Source organism: Humulus lupulus, chromosome 3 (assembly GCF_963169125.1).
Source record: "Humulus lupulus chromosome 3, drHumLupu1.1, whole genome shotgun sequence".
Lineage (NCBI taxonomy): Eukaryota > Viridiplantae > Streptophyta > Magnoliopsida > Rosales > Cannabaceae > Humulus > Humulus lupulus.
Genome location: NC_084795.1, coordinates 88,851,362 through 88,864,975, shown reverse-complemented (window position 1 = coordinate 88,864,975; position 13,614 = coordinate 88,851,362). Strand labels below are relative to the sequence as shown.

The following is a 13,614-nucleotide window of genomic DNA, read 5'->3' as shown; positions in this document are numbered from 1 at the left end:
TTCATGATTGCATCGCAACAACATTGAAACACCATCGATTTTACATCGAAAAAACATTGTTTTGGCCAAAAATAACTTTTTATAATTGCATCGCAAGAGCATCGAAACACCATCAATTTTGCATCGAAAAAGCATCATCTTTGCCAAAAATCAAGTTTCATGATTGCATCGCAAGAATATCGAAATTGCGTCGATTTTGCATCATTTTGATGCAATTTAGATTTTTTTTATGGTGTTTCGATGCAAAATTGATGGTGTTTTGATGTAAAATTGATAGTGCATCGATGCTTTTGCGATGCAATCATGAAAATTTGTTTTTTTTTGCCAAAACGATGCTTTTTCGATGCTCAATCGATGATGTTTTGATGCAAAATTGATGGTATTTCGATGCAAAATTGATGTTGTTTAAATGTTGTTGCGATACAATCATAAAAACTTGATTTTTGGCCAAAATGATATTTTTTCGATACAATTTCGATGCTCGGCATTGAAATTTGATGAAAACTTTGAAGTCTTATTTTTTTTTTACTCAAATACCAATTTCAGATGACTTTTTTTTTTTCAAGATCTACAAGATTAGAATAATAGAGAGAGTGAAATAATGAGAGATGAGATAGAGAGAGTTCGAATTGAGAGAAAAAAAAAGAGTGTTTAAATGTTAAAAGTAATTTTATCTTAAAAAAAAAATTGAAATTATCATAGTAAATCATGACATTTTAAAATTTATTAATTTATCATACATATTATGGAATTTCCCACTAACGAGGAAATTAGCTTGTTATTTTTGTTTCATTTAGTATAATTTATGATTGATCGTTCACTCTAGCCTCTAGCCCTTATTAATTTATTTTGGCCGGACGGCTAGAAAAGAAGAACCAATTTTTGGTTCTGTCAGATTTTTACAGTTGAAACGTGAATACCGCCGTCACACTAGCATTGTTTTTTTTAAAAAAAAAAAATCGAAAAGGTTAAAAAGAGAAGAAACGACAATATTAAAACAGGGTTCAGAACACAATAAATATTTTACTTTACAATTATGCTCGCTCATTCACTCACTCACACTTTGCTTTACTTTTAATTTAATTATTATTTTAATTTATTTTTACGCAAACACAAAATTTTTATTTTGTCAAAAAAAAACACAAATTTTTTATAATTATACTGGCCAGTAGTTTGTTTGTTTTTTTTTCTTTGTCTAAAATTACGAGCCTCTGGACTGGACTGGATCTGATTTTATTTTCGATCACATATATAAATAAATAATTATATAACAACAAAACAGCAGGGACACTACTGAAACGAGAATCCGATAAATTTGGATTTCAATTTCACTCCAAATCATTCTCTTCTCTCTTCTTCCTACTCTGTTCTTTGAATCTCTCACTCCTAAACAAATGTCGTTTCGCTCCTCAAAACCCTAGAGTTATCTTCTTTTGTGTAAGTTCTGTTTCTGTGTTTCTGAGATTTTTGTTTCATTGTCATTGGTTTTGATTGGTTGGATCTGTATGGAGTATTTTTTTTATCTCTTTCCTTTTTTTGGTTTAAGATCTGTGTTTTGGGTGTTGTGAAATTGGAATAATGATGTGCATTGTGAATTTTGGGATCTTATAGGTAGAATCTGGAGCTCATATTCATTGTTGCAAGTTTTCTTGGCAACTTCACTGATTGGTGGATCTTGGAATTTTTTTACAGGTTGGTATTGGTTGGTTACCTTTTTTTGGAGATTGTCGTTTCTGGATTTTGACAGCAAGTGGTGCTGCTCAATCGGTTGAATGAAACGTCACTCTGACGAAGTATTCCGTGCTGTTTCGTTTTTTTGGATTGCTGATCCGTAATTGCGTACTACAGATTGTGCATTGTGATCTAAGCTTTGTGTTTTGTTGTGTATATGATGGGTATATATATGAATCTGTGAGTCTGATGTTAAAATTGAGGGGAGAAGATCTGCACATGTTGTTTGCAAGGAAGTGTGAACTGTTTCGACACTTGTAGGAGTTGTTAGGATCCATGGTGACATATACAGAAGTATTTGTGTTATGATTGGTTGTGTTTTTCTCTGTTCTTGGAGATTTACTGTGTTTTTGGTAAAATTTGATTTTTGAGACGGGGTTGGACGATCGATTTGGATATGAGAAGCTCCTGGTTCAACAAACTATCTGTCATTCTGGGCCCTAGACCGCCACTGAGCTGGTTACTATTGTGCCTGGTTTCAGTTCTTGCGCTAATCGCAGTATTAGGATCATCTTCTTCGGGAGCCTTTGATTCTGTATCTCCTATCCCCGTTCCTGACATTTATATAAACTATAGAAGGCTTAAGGAGCAGGCAGCAGTTGACTATCTGGAGCTGAGGTCTCTCTTTTTAACGCCTAGTCGCCAAAAAGAGATAGACCTTTGTGGTAAAGAAAGAGAAAATTATGTGCCTTGTTATAATGTTTCAGCAAATTTGGTAGCCGGGTACAAAGATGGAGAGGAGTTTGATCGGCATTGTGAATTATCAAAGGAAAAAGGAGAGCAATGTCTGATTCGTCCTCCCAAGGACTACAAGATTCCTCTGAGATGGCCAGCTGGTAGGGATGTGATATGGAGTGGGAATGTGAAGATAACCAAAGACCAGTTTCTTTCGTCTGGAAGCATGACCAAAAGGTAAGATAATTAAATTGAAAGAAGTAGGAGTTTGTAATTCTAGTAACTCCTTTTATTCATGTCTGTAGTAGTTTTCTTGAGAAATGTGCTAAATTGTTGTCTAACTTTACAAAAACTGTCCAGGTTGATGTTGCTGGAAGAAAACCAAATTGCATTTCATTCTGAGGATGGTTTGATCTTTGATGGTGTAAAGGATTATTCTCGTCAAATTGCAGAAATGATAGGGTTAGGAAGTGATTATGAGTTTATCCAAGCTGGTGTAAGTCATATTTGTATCATACAGAATTTTGTTGTTACTTTGTGCAGTACCATCGGGTTTCAGATAGAGTTTTTCAGTTATTTGTCCATTTCAATCAAAATTGTCTGCATCCAGACCTAGAGTTGTCATGTTGCTTAGATTAACTATACACCTACATGTTTTTACTAATTAATATACACACATATACATGTGGATATATGTGTGTACATATTTACTATGGTAAATAGAGAGCAGAAGACTTACGTGTGAACTTTTCAAAATTACAGGTGCGTACCGTACTAGATATTGGTTGTGGTTTTGGTAGCTTTGGAGCTCATTTACTGTCACTGAAAGTAATGCCTGTTTGCATTGCGGCATATGAGGCAACTGGAAGCCAAGTTCAGTTGGCCCTAGAGAGAGGACTCCCTGCAATGATTGGCAACTTCGTTGCTAGACAGCTTCCATATCCATCATTGTCATTTGATATGGTTCATTGTGCTCAGTGCGGTATTCTTTGGGACCAAAAAGGTAATTTCTTACGAGATATTGGCATATTGGCTGGTGTTTTTGGGAGATGCTGCAAAAGTATGTTTGTGCAATATGTGAACCGTTACTGGAGTTTTTTTTTTTTTTGTATGGAAAACAATTTTTATTCTTTGGTTTTAATCTACTGGCCGCAATTCTACGAATATTAAGTGATAGCATTTATATTTTGTCAAATTACAAAATAAGTTGTGGTCACTAGATTAATATCAAATAGACAAAATTGATCTTCCTACAGATGAAAAGAATACTTGTTGGACCGGCTCCATATATATATATATATATATATTTATGTGTGCATATGCGTGTCTAAAAGTTTTGAAGTTGTGCTTTTGCTCAATAAGTACACTTGCATTTTAGTTTCAGGACAGTGCCATTCCGGCTAATGGTACTAAACAACCATGATTCTTTGATTATCTTTATGAAATGTAATCATATTAGATGGTTTCCATAAAAATATTCAAAATATTTTAATTTAAGCTCATTTGAGTTTCTTCCTCTCTTTCCTTTGGGAAATGTTTTATGAGCAAGTATTAAAACGTGGGATGTTGTAAAAGCTGCCAAGGGGATCTCTCTTCTTCATTTTTTAAGGAAAAAAATTCAAGTTATAGTTTTGACTTCACTAAATTTAATGGTTTTGTCTTCTACCTTCCAATAATGGCCTGTATGACCTTACTGTAAGTAATTCATGAATTAGATGGGATGTTACTTCTGGAAGTTGACCGAGTACTCAAGCCTGGCGGCTACTTTGTTTTAACATCACCTACAAGCAAGCCATATGAAAGTTCATCCAATACCAAGAAGAGAAACATGTTAACTCCAATAGAAGATTTGACCCAGGAGATCTGTTGGAGTCTTCTAGCTCAGCAAGATGAAACTTTTATTTGGCAGAAAACTTTTGATGCTAATTGCTATACGTCTCGGTGAGGATAGTTGAAATTTTTAGTTTATTTTTTTCAGGGATTTTCTCTCTAACTTTTAATAGATTTTTATTGGCCTTCTCTTTTCAATTTCTCGCAACACTCCATTTACATTTATCTTTCGTTGAATTATCTGCAGAATCTTAGTAATTTTTTATTTATATATATGTATTTTATTTATTGTAGCAAGCAGGGCGCTATACCACTTTGTAAAGAAGGCCATGATATTCAGTCTTATTATCGCCCCCTTGTATCATGTATTAGTGGAACCACCATCAAACGATGGGTTCCAATTCAAAACAGGTCTTTTAGTTCCCAATTGAGCTCCACCGAGCTTGACGTTCATGGTAAGTATCATTTCAACACGTCTTATTCTTTTTTAGGAGCTAGTTCAGATAATTAGGAATGTCAGAAGAGTTTTGTTTCCTATCATGCTAGAACCATGATAAAAGCTTCTCTGTGGACCACTGTTTGATTGGACCTTGTTTCTTAAGTCTACCCACATTATAGAGTGACGCTATTTTGTCCTTTCAGGAGTTCAGCCCAATGATTTCTTTGAGGATTCCCTGGTCTGGAGAACAGCTCTAAGAAATTATTGGTCTTTGCTTACACCCTTGATTTTCTCGGATCATCCAAAGAGACCGGGAGATGAAGACCCTTTACCTCCATTTAACATGATACGCAATGTGATGGATATGAATGCTCATTATGGGGGTTTAAATTCTGCATTTTTGGAGGAAAGGAAATCAGTGTGGGTTATGAATGTTGTGCCAGTCAGAGCTCGAGATACACTTCCTCTCATTTTAGAACAAGGTTTTGCTGGTGTTTTGCATGATTGGTAAGTTTTTGGTCGTAGTTTCTTTAGTGTTTGTGTGACTTACTTGGAAATGATAAAGCTTCATTCAGGATTTGTTTTGATGACATCATGCTAAAACCTTGCTTTTTACTCGAGATGGAAAAAGCTTTTGGCACCAACATACAACATTTATACGTAGTTTTAAATGTCTGCATTTCAAAGTTGTCGTTTTGTATTTGTTTTGTTTTGTTATTTTTGTTTTAGGGGATATACAAAGCATCTTTGTTCTGGGATGCTGATGTGAATATTTTGATTACAATATATGAACCAAGATAATCATTTACATTTCTTCTATCCTCTAATGTTTTCTTCTAAAGATTTTAAGTAAAATAAGTGGATGCTTATTATCAAAGAGATTCTTAGCTGTAATGCATATTTTGTTGTGTAGGTGCGAACCTTTCCCTACATATCCCCGAACATATGATATGCTTCACGCAAGTGGGCTACTTTCACATATGGCTTCAGAGAGGTGCACCATGAGGGACTTACTTTTGGAGATGGATCGTATTTTGCGCCCTGAGGTAAATACTTGTATATTTTAATTTATGTATACATAGTTGGTGAGGCTGGAACATTTCTTGAGTTCTGAACAGATATTTCATGTTGTTCAGACTGAAAAATCTCCTAGGATAATTTGCCCGTTTTTCTGATTTAACAGCTTGCTACTTCTTATTGATAGATATAACAATAGCATGAGTTTTGATTTGCTCCAGGGATGGGTTGTGCTTTCGGATAAAGTTGGAACGATAGAGATGGCACGCATGCTTGCCGCACAAATCCGATGGGAGGCAAGGGTGATTGATCTTCAGAATGGCAGTGACCAACGGCTGCTTGTTTGCCAAAAGCCATTCCTGAGAAAATAATTGGGCTCAGCTTGAAGAGGTCACACACCATTCTGGATGTGTATAATTCTATTTTTGTCGTCTGGTTAACACTTGTAAACTGTTACCGAATTGCCAAGTATCCAAGAGAGTTGATTGAGCAAAGTGGAAGAGATGAGAAGATATGTTGGCAGCCATAACTATAACTATGAGCTAAAGAGAGAATACAAAGCAATTGGATGGATATGGATGTGCTGCTGCTGCTGGCTACTCTGTTCTTTTCTTATACTCCATTCCATGCTGGGAAGGAATATACCAACTTACCAGGAGAATGTGAACGATGTAGAGTGTACCAAGTTTGGCAGAAAAGTAACTGCAAGTCATTTTTTAGTCACAGCGTTTCTAGCGCGCTATTCATTCGTCCAATGTTTTTTTTTGGCAATTTTTGTTTATTTACATCTTATATATATTTTTTGTATTTGATATTGAACCTCATGCATTTGTCAGAATCTGCAACCGAGCAAAGAATTAATGTCAATGGCCACGAAATGTAAGCAGTAATATTAAGTTTTATCAATGTTTTTCTTTACTATTAGTCTCTCAACGTCAATAATTCCTCTCCTGGCAGTTGGCATCGAAATGCTTGTCATTATCATAGGTTTGCTTTAGATGTGTACTTTTTCCTGTTTTTTTCTTTTCTTGTCCAATCCAGATAAGAAGGGGGGCCATAAATGAAAAATACTATGTCATCCTAATATTAAACGCATTTAATTGGTATTTCATAAAATAGAAGATTAGATTACAAAGAACCAGTGATTACTCGGTCCACACATAATGGCTCCAGCTTATTTAGAAGAAATTAATTTGGTAGGACCAGTTGGTCGCCCACCTTCAGGTGCAGCTAACATTCCATTAAAGTGTTTCATTTAGGCCTTCGTTTGGACATGAAGAAAAAAATGAAATCTAAAGGATTCCATTTTTATGTTTGGATTGAATGAATAAATTAAGAATTCTTTCACTAAAAAAAATAAAACTTAAATGTAGTATAATTTTTTTTTTAAATTTACAACAATTATATATATCTAAAAAATATATTAAAAAAAGTCTCTAATCAAATTTGTGGAAAACATTTTCTTCCATTCTTCGCGTCTATTTTCCCTCACTAAAATCCAAGGTTCAAACAAAGCATGAGAAAACTTTAAATTTTAAAATACACAATTAGGACTAACTAACGAGGCTAGTGCCATCACAAATAATATATATATAGGACAATTTTCCTATAGGGGCTTCACTTTAAGCCCTACTGGTAGGGCTTTCACTGTTTCTCGACCCCTGAACAGTTTTTGGCGCGGTTTTTTTTATGACCATGTATATTGTAGCTATTTAGAACATCCTGCAAATTTTCAGAAAATTCCGAATAGTTTACAGTACCGAAAACTAGGTTCAAACATGTTGCTTTCCACGCGCATAAAAAAAATTAGTCACGCGTGCAACAACATGTTTGAACCTAGTGTTCGGTACTGTAAACTATTCGGAATTTTCTGAAAATTTGCAGAATGCTCTAAATAGCTACAATATACACGATCATAAAAAAAATCGTGTCAAAAACTATTGATGGGTCGAGAACACTGAGAGCTCCACCGGTAGGGCTTAAAGTGAAGCCCCTATAGGAGAATTGCCCTATATGTCGAGAACACTGAGAGCTCCACTGGTAGGGCTTAAAGTGAAGCCCCTATAGGAGAATTGCCCTATATATATATAGGGCAATTCTCCTATAGGGGCTTCACTTTAAGCCCTACCGGTGGAGCTTTCAGTGTTCTTGACCCGTTAACAGTTTTCGGCGCGGTTTTTTTTATGACTGTGTATATTGTAGCTATTTAGGGCATCCTGCAAATTTTCAGAAAATTCCGAATAGTTTACAGTACCGAAAACTAAGTTCAAACATGTTGTTGCACGCATGACTAATTTTTTTTATGCGCGTGAAAAACAACATGTTTGAACCTAGTTTTCGGTACTGTAAACTATTCAGAATTTTTTGAAAATTTGCAGGATGCTCTAAATAGCTACAATATACACGCTCATAAAAAAAAATCGCGCCGACAACTGTTCACGGGTTGAGAAACACTGAGAGCCCTACCAGTAGGGCTTAAAGTAAAGTCCCTATAGAAGAATTGTCCTATATATATATATATATTCACATTTAGATGTATTGTTTCTACACTCTCATAGTCCCATGTATTTTTTTAATAAATAGCATTTTTGACCCTGAATTTTTGACACTACCAAATTGTGCCCCCTAAAATATACGATCTGCTAAAATTTCTCCCTAAACTATTGATACTATCAGATCGTGCCCCCTGTTACGATTTGCATAAAATAATTAGTATTTTTGTCCCCCGAACTTTGACAACTACTAAATTGTGTCCTCCTTAAATTATAAAAATTTCTCAAAAAATTAAAGAAAAAATTATTAAAAAATTCAATAAAAGACTAAAATTATTTTAAATTCATTTTAAATACATTTAAGTTTAAAAATATTTTTTAAAAGTAAAACTAAATTGTTACAATTTAAAAAACATATTCCCTTCTTCTTCTTTATTATTTTTTATTAATTTTTCTGATTACTTTCTATTTTTTCATTTTCGCCCCATAAAAATTATTTTAAAAAATAAATATATATATATAATACTACAAATTTAAAATGTACTAATTTTAAAAGAAATATATAAAACATAATTAATAAAAAAAATATTGGGAAAAAAATGAAAGAATAGAAAGTAATTAGAAAAATATATTAAAAAGAATAAAGAAGAAGGGAATATGTTGTTTTTTATTTGTAACAATTTAGTTTTTCTTTTAAAAAATATTTTTAAACTTAATTGTATTTAAAAGGAAATTTTTAGTCTTTTATTGATTTTTTAAAAAAAATTTCAGAATTAATTAAAAAAATAAATTTGTACATTTTTATAATTAAAGGGAGCATAAATTGGTAGTTGTCAAAATTTAGGGGTTGTCAAAATTTAGGGAGTAAAAATGCTAATTATTTTATGCAAATTGTAATAAGGGCACGATTTGATAATATCAATAGTTTTGGAGAAAATTTTAACGGACATAATCTGATTGTGTTAAAAGTTCAAAGGTAAAAAACTATTTATTATTATTATTTTTTCTATCCACAAAATAACGGAACTTGTACTCATACTTTTTATGTACTTGAGACCAGAGCCGGCCTCACCTTAAGGCAGGTGAGGTAGGTAGCTGCCTATGGCCTAAAATATAGGAGGCTCATTTTTTTATACCATCATATACATATATTAAATATATTTCAAAATTTAAGATATTTATTGTACACGGTTAACTCTTGAAGTTTTTTTATAAATATTTTTTAAACTTTAAAGTGGCGAGTCATGAGTTATACAGTTTAGTAAGAAAAAATAGGCACTAATTAACTTCTTTTGACTTTAATTTATTTTATTTTTTATTTCAAATGTAATAACAGTATATATATATTTATATACTCTAACGTTATTTTTTTCTTGTTAATAGAAATTTTCATTAATTATAGGTTAACGTTTCAAATTATACCATTGGTTTGGTAATTGATAGATTTAATTTTATTAATATATCCTTAAAATATTTGTGTATATATATTCCTATTACAATTTTCATAATACACTACTTTATTTCTCTTATTCTCTAAAAGTGAAATTCTCTCATATGCATTATTTCTTTAAGCGTTTGGATTCAAGAATTAAAATCTTTCTTCATAATTTTGCTAGAAAGCAAAAATCTCCAGCCTCCAGGTTATATCATTTTTACTCATTTGTTTATAATATTTTTCAAATAATTTTTTATATTGTTATTATTGTTGTTTTGTTATTTCTATCTTGTTATATTATTTTGACTTGTTTGCTAGTTTGCTTATTGTATGTAATAGTTTTAGAGTCAGAAAAAATATGTTTGACCGAAAATATGCTTCAGGATATGAGAAGCTAAAAAAGAAAAAAAGAATAGAAAATTTAGTTCAATCACAAAAAGGAGCTCTTGATAAATTTATTTTAAGTAGCAAGAATGATGCATTGAATTTGAGTAGTGAAACAATTGAAAAAAATAATTTGAAATCACTAGAGGATGAGGATATTGTGGTAGAAAAGAACTTAGAGAATGAGAATGATGATGTAATTGTTAATGAAGATGGTCAAGAAAATATTAATGAAAATAAAGATGATATAGAAAGAAAAGATGTTCATGATAATTTGAGTAGTGATGTTTCTTATAATATTTATGATCTCGGAAGGTGGAAAACTATTGATACTAAATTAAGAGATTTGTTAGTAGAAAAAAGTCCAATTAGAATAAATGATACAATTTGTCCAAAAGATGAAAATTATAGGCATTTTTCAACTTTTTTATTACATGAGAAAATTATCGAATGGGGAAACATATGATAGAAGATGGTTGGTATATTCTAAGGATTTTGACAAGGTGTATTGTTTTTGTTGCAAATTAGTTCATTCTAATTCTACTAATAATATGAATCAATTAGGCAATGAAGGAATTAAGGAATGAAAAAATCTTGGTGCTAGGCTTAAAACACATGAAACAAGTAATAAACATGAATGCTTAGATTGACTTAGAAATGAGACTTGCAAGTAATAGACCAACTATGTTGCAAGAACGATTGAGTGGATTGGCAATGTTGTCTATTAAGCATAATTTACTAGATAAACTTGAATACAATGATTTGATTGAAAATTTGCAACCCAAAAAGCAAGAAAGAGAAATTTTTAAATGAATCAATTATTGTTGTTTATTCTTTTTTAATCATTTTGTTTTAATTGATATTCTTGTTAGGTTCTATGGCTTGGAGATTGTTCGTTGTGAAAAAATTGGAGAAGAAAATTTCCTTATTGGAGAATTCATGTTTAACGCCCAAACGTGACTTCCACGTAGCGGTGGTTGTAGTATAGATTGGACGGTCGATTCCACAAGGAGGCAAGGAGTTAAAGTTAATCAATAAATAAAGTTTAGAGATAAATAATATGAGGAAAAATAGAACAAGTGATATTTTTTTTGTTTTGAGATTTAAAGATTAGAAATAAAGATAGAATAAAGTGTGTTGTAACAATAGGTAACAAGTAGGAATGATCAAGAGTCACCAATATGCATACTTATTTATTTGGATCTTTGATTCACAAAAATTACACAAATGGATAGTTCACATCCCAACTATTCATTTGGAAGATTTAACATTGAAGCACTAATATATTTTACAAAAATGTATTCAAGTGATTATTATTCTTTACCATAGAAATATGTGATAAATCTTATGAGAAATCAAAAAATGACGTTATACCATTGGCAATAATGCAATAAAAGATTGGACATAAAGCCTAACACAAATATTACCTTTACTATTTATAAAATACATAGAAAGAGCATGACTAATTCTATATAGATTTTAGCAAAAGTAAATATATATGAATGAGATGGAGAAAATGATAAAGATATTATCTATATTATTTTCACTAATTTGATAATACATAAAAAGTGCTTGACAAAATCTATATACTATTAGTAAACATAAATATAGATAACAATATGAAGAAATAGAGATGAAAGAAAATAAATCACTCAAATATATAAATTTTAAGCATATGGTGAATCAAAAATATCAAACAAAGTCATAGTGCATATAAGATCATCATAACCTTCCTAAGAAGGTTAGCCTATTATGCTGGACATTCTCATGAAATTCTAGAGAGAAAATATGAGAAATGAAACTAAAATTTGGTAGAGTTTTGCTACCTAAAAATTACATTTAAAATGCGAAAGAAGAGTCCCTATTTATAGAGGGAGAAAATAACTAAAAAGAAATTAAACAACAATATGGGGTTTACAAAATAAATTTGAAATATTAATAATAAAATATTATTTTGAAAAATCAAATTTTATTATAAATATTAACCTAGTTATTTTAGTGTATGGTCAATATGCTCTTTTTCAAAAACACCAAAAAGATGAGCTTCAAAGCTCAAAATAGCAATTTGCAAGGCCCAAAGTGCTTAGAAGATTGGGCCAGAGGTGGCTGGTTGGGAGCTGGTCCATTGACCCAGCCAAGCCAATGAGGGCATGCCACGTCAACATAGGGAGCTGAAGGGAGAAGGCTACTTCGGACTGGACTCCTGTTTAACGCCCAAATCGTGACAACCACTAAGCGGTGGTTGTAGTATAATCGAGCGGTCGATCTACAAGGAGGTGACCTAAACTCAAAAGATTAGTAGAAAATAACACAAAAATTAGTAACAAGAAATAAATAAAAAGATGGAAATGAAAAGAGATTTGAGATTTTGATGTTGTCTTTTTTATGAAATGATAAAATGAGATAAGTGAAATAAAGGTAAGATGTAATCAAGAGTTTGAGAAATGGAAAGGTTTCAAGAATCATTCATATGCTTGTTTAGTTACCTGGTTACTTGAGTTACAAAAATACACAAGTAAATAGTTCACATCCCAACATTTACTTGGAAAATATAACATTAAAGTCCATATTTTTTTCTAACAAAAGTTCATTTGAGTTATCAAGTTCTTTACTTTAAAAGCACAATGTTAATCTTATGAAAAATCTAAAAATGACAAAATACCCAAGGGCAATAATGCAATAGAAGATTAGACATAAAATTATGTATCAATATTACTTTTACTAATTAGAAGCACATAGAAAGATCATGACTAATCATATATACTATTAGCATAAGTAAATAAAGATAACAAAATAGAGATGGAGATGAAGATGAAGATGAAAGAACATAAATAACTCAAATATTTTACATTAAGAACATAGTAAATCAAAGTAGCAAAATAACATCACTAGCATATAGAATCATCCCTAACCTTCTCAGGAAGATTAGACCATTATGCTCATGATTCTCACAAAATTCTAAGAAGAAAGATAGTAGAAATTTTCCTATAGTTTCTTTACTCTAAAAATTACATACTAAGTGTGAAAAATGAGTCCTATTTATAGAGGGAAAAAATGACTAAAAAGAAATTAAACAACAAAATGAGGTTTACAAAATAAATATGAAATATTAATAATAAAATATGATTTTGAAAAATCAAATCTTATTATTAATATTAACCTAGATATTTTGGTGTATGGTCATTTTTTCCTTTTCTAAAATACCACAAAAACATGAGCTTTAAAGCTCAAAATAGCAATTTTTGCAAAGCCCAATACCCACAAAACATGGGTTGAAAATGGCTGGTGACACAAGAAGGTTTTGACCCATTCCCAGCCAATGGGGAAGTGCCACGTAGGCGGCTGCTGGGAGAGTTGGGTCCTCTGGGCTTGCTGCGTTTGCTACTGGGAATGGCATGGAGTGAAGCTGCTGGGCCAATTGGACCTTGGAGGGAAGCTGCTTCAGATGAAGCATGTGCCTGGTTGGGAATTGCTGAGAGGAAGAGAGATTGGGTCGCGTGGGGTCTTTGGGCCGTTGGAATGTTAGGTTGCTGGAGAGAAGGGCGTGTGATGCTGCTGGGAAGGGAGCTGGAGTGAGGCTGCTGGGCAGCTGACAGGTGGCGCACGAGGAG

At 32.3% G+C, this 13,614-nt stretch overlaps 1 protein-coding gene across 2 annotated transcripts; it reads left to right on the top strand.

The window, feature by feature from the left end:
• Positions 1-1,142: 1,142 nt before the first annotated feature.
• On the top strand, positions 1,143-6,613 carry LOC133822940 (probable methyltransferase PMT5). Of its 2 annotated transcripts, none has more exons than XM_062255416.1 (9): positions 1,143-1,437; positions 1,693-2,643; positions 2,767-2,902; positions 3,169-3,409; positions 4,122-4,347; positions 4,531-4,691; positions 4,879-5,182; positions 5,589-5,721; positions 5,914-6,613. In XM_062255416.1, exons 2-9 carry the CDS (start codon positions 2,129-2,131, stop codon positions 6,061-6,063), a joined length of 1,866 nt encoding a protein of 621 aa, XP_062111400.1. In that variant the 5' UTR covers positions 1,143-1,437; positions 1,693-2,128; the 3' UTR covers positions 6,064-6,613. The 2 variants fall into 2 exon arrangements, with proteins under 2 accessions (XP_062111400.1, XP_062111401.1); XM_062255417.1 differs by having other exon boundaries at positions 1,612-2,643.
• The last annotated feature ends 7,001 nt before the right edge of the window (positions 6,614-13,614 follow it).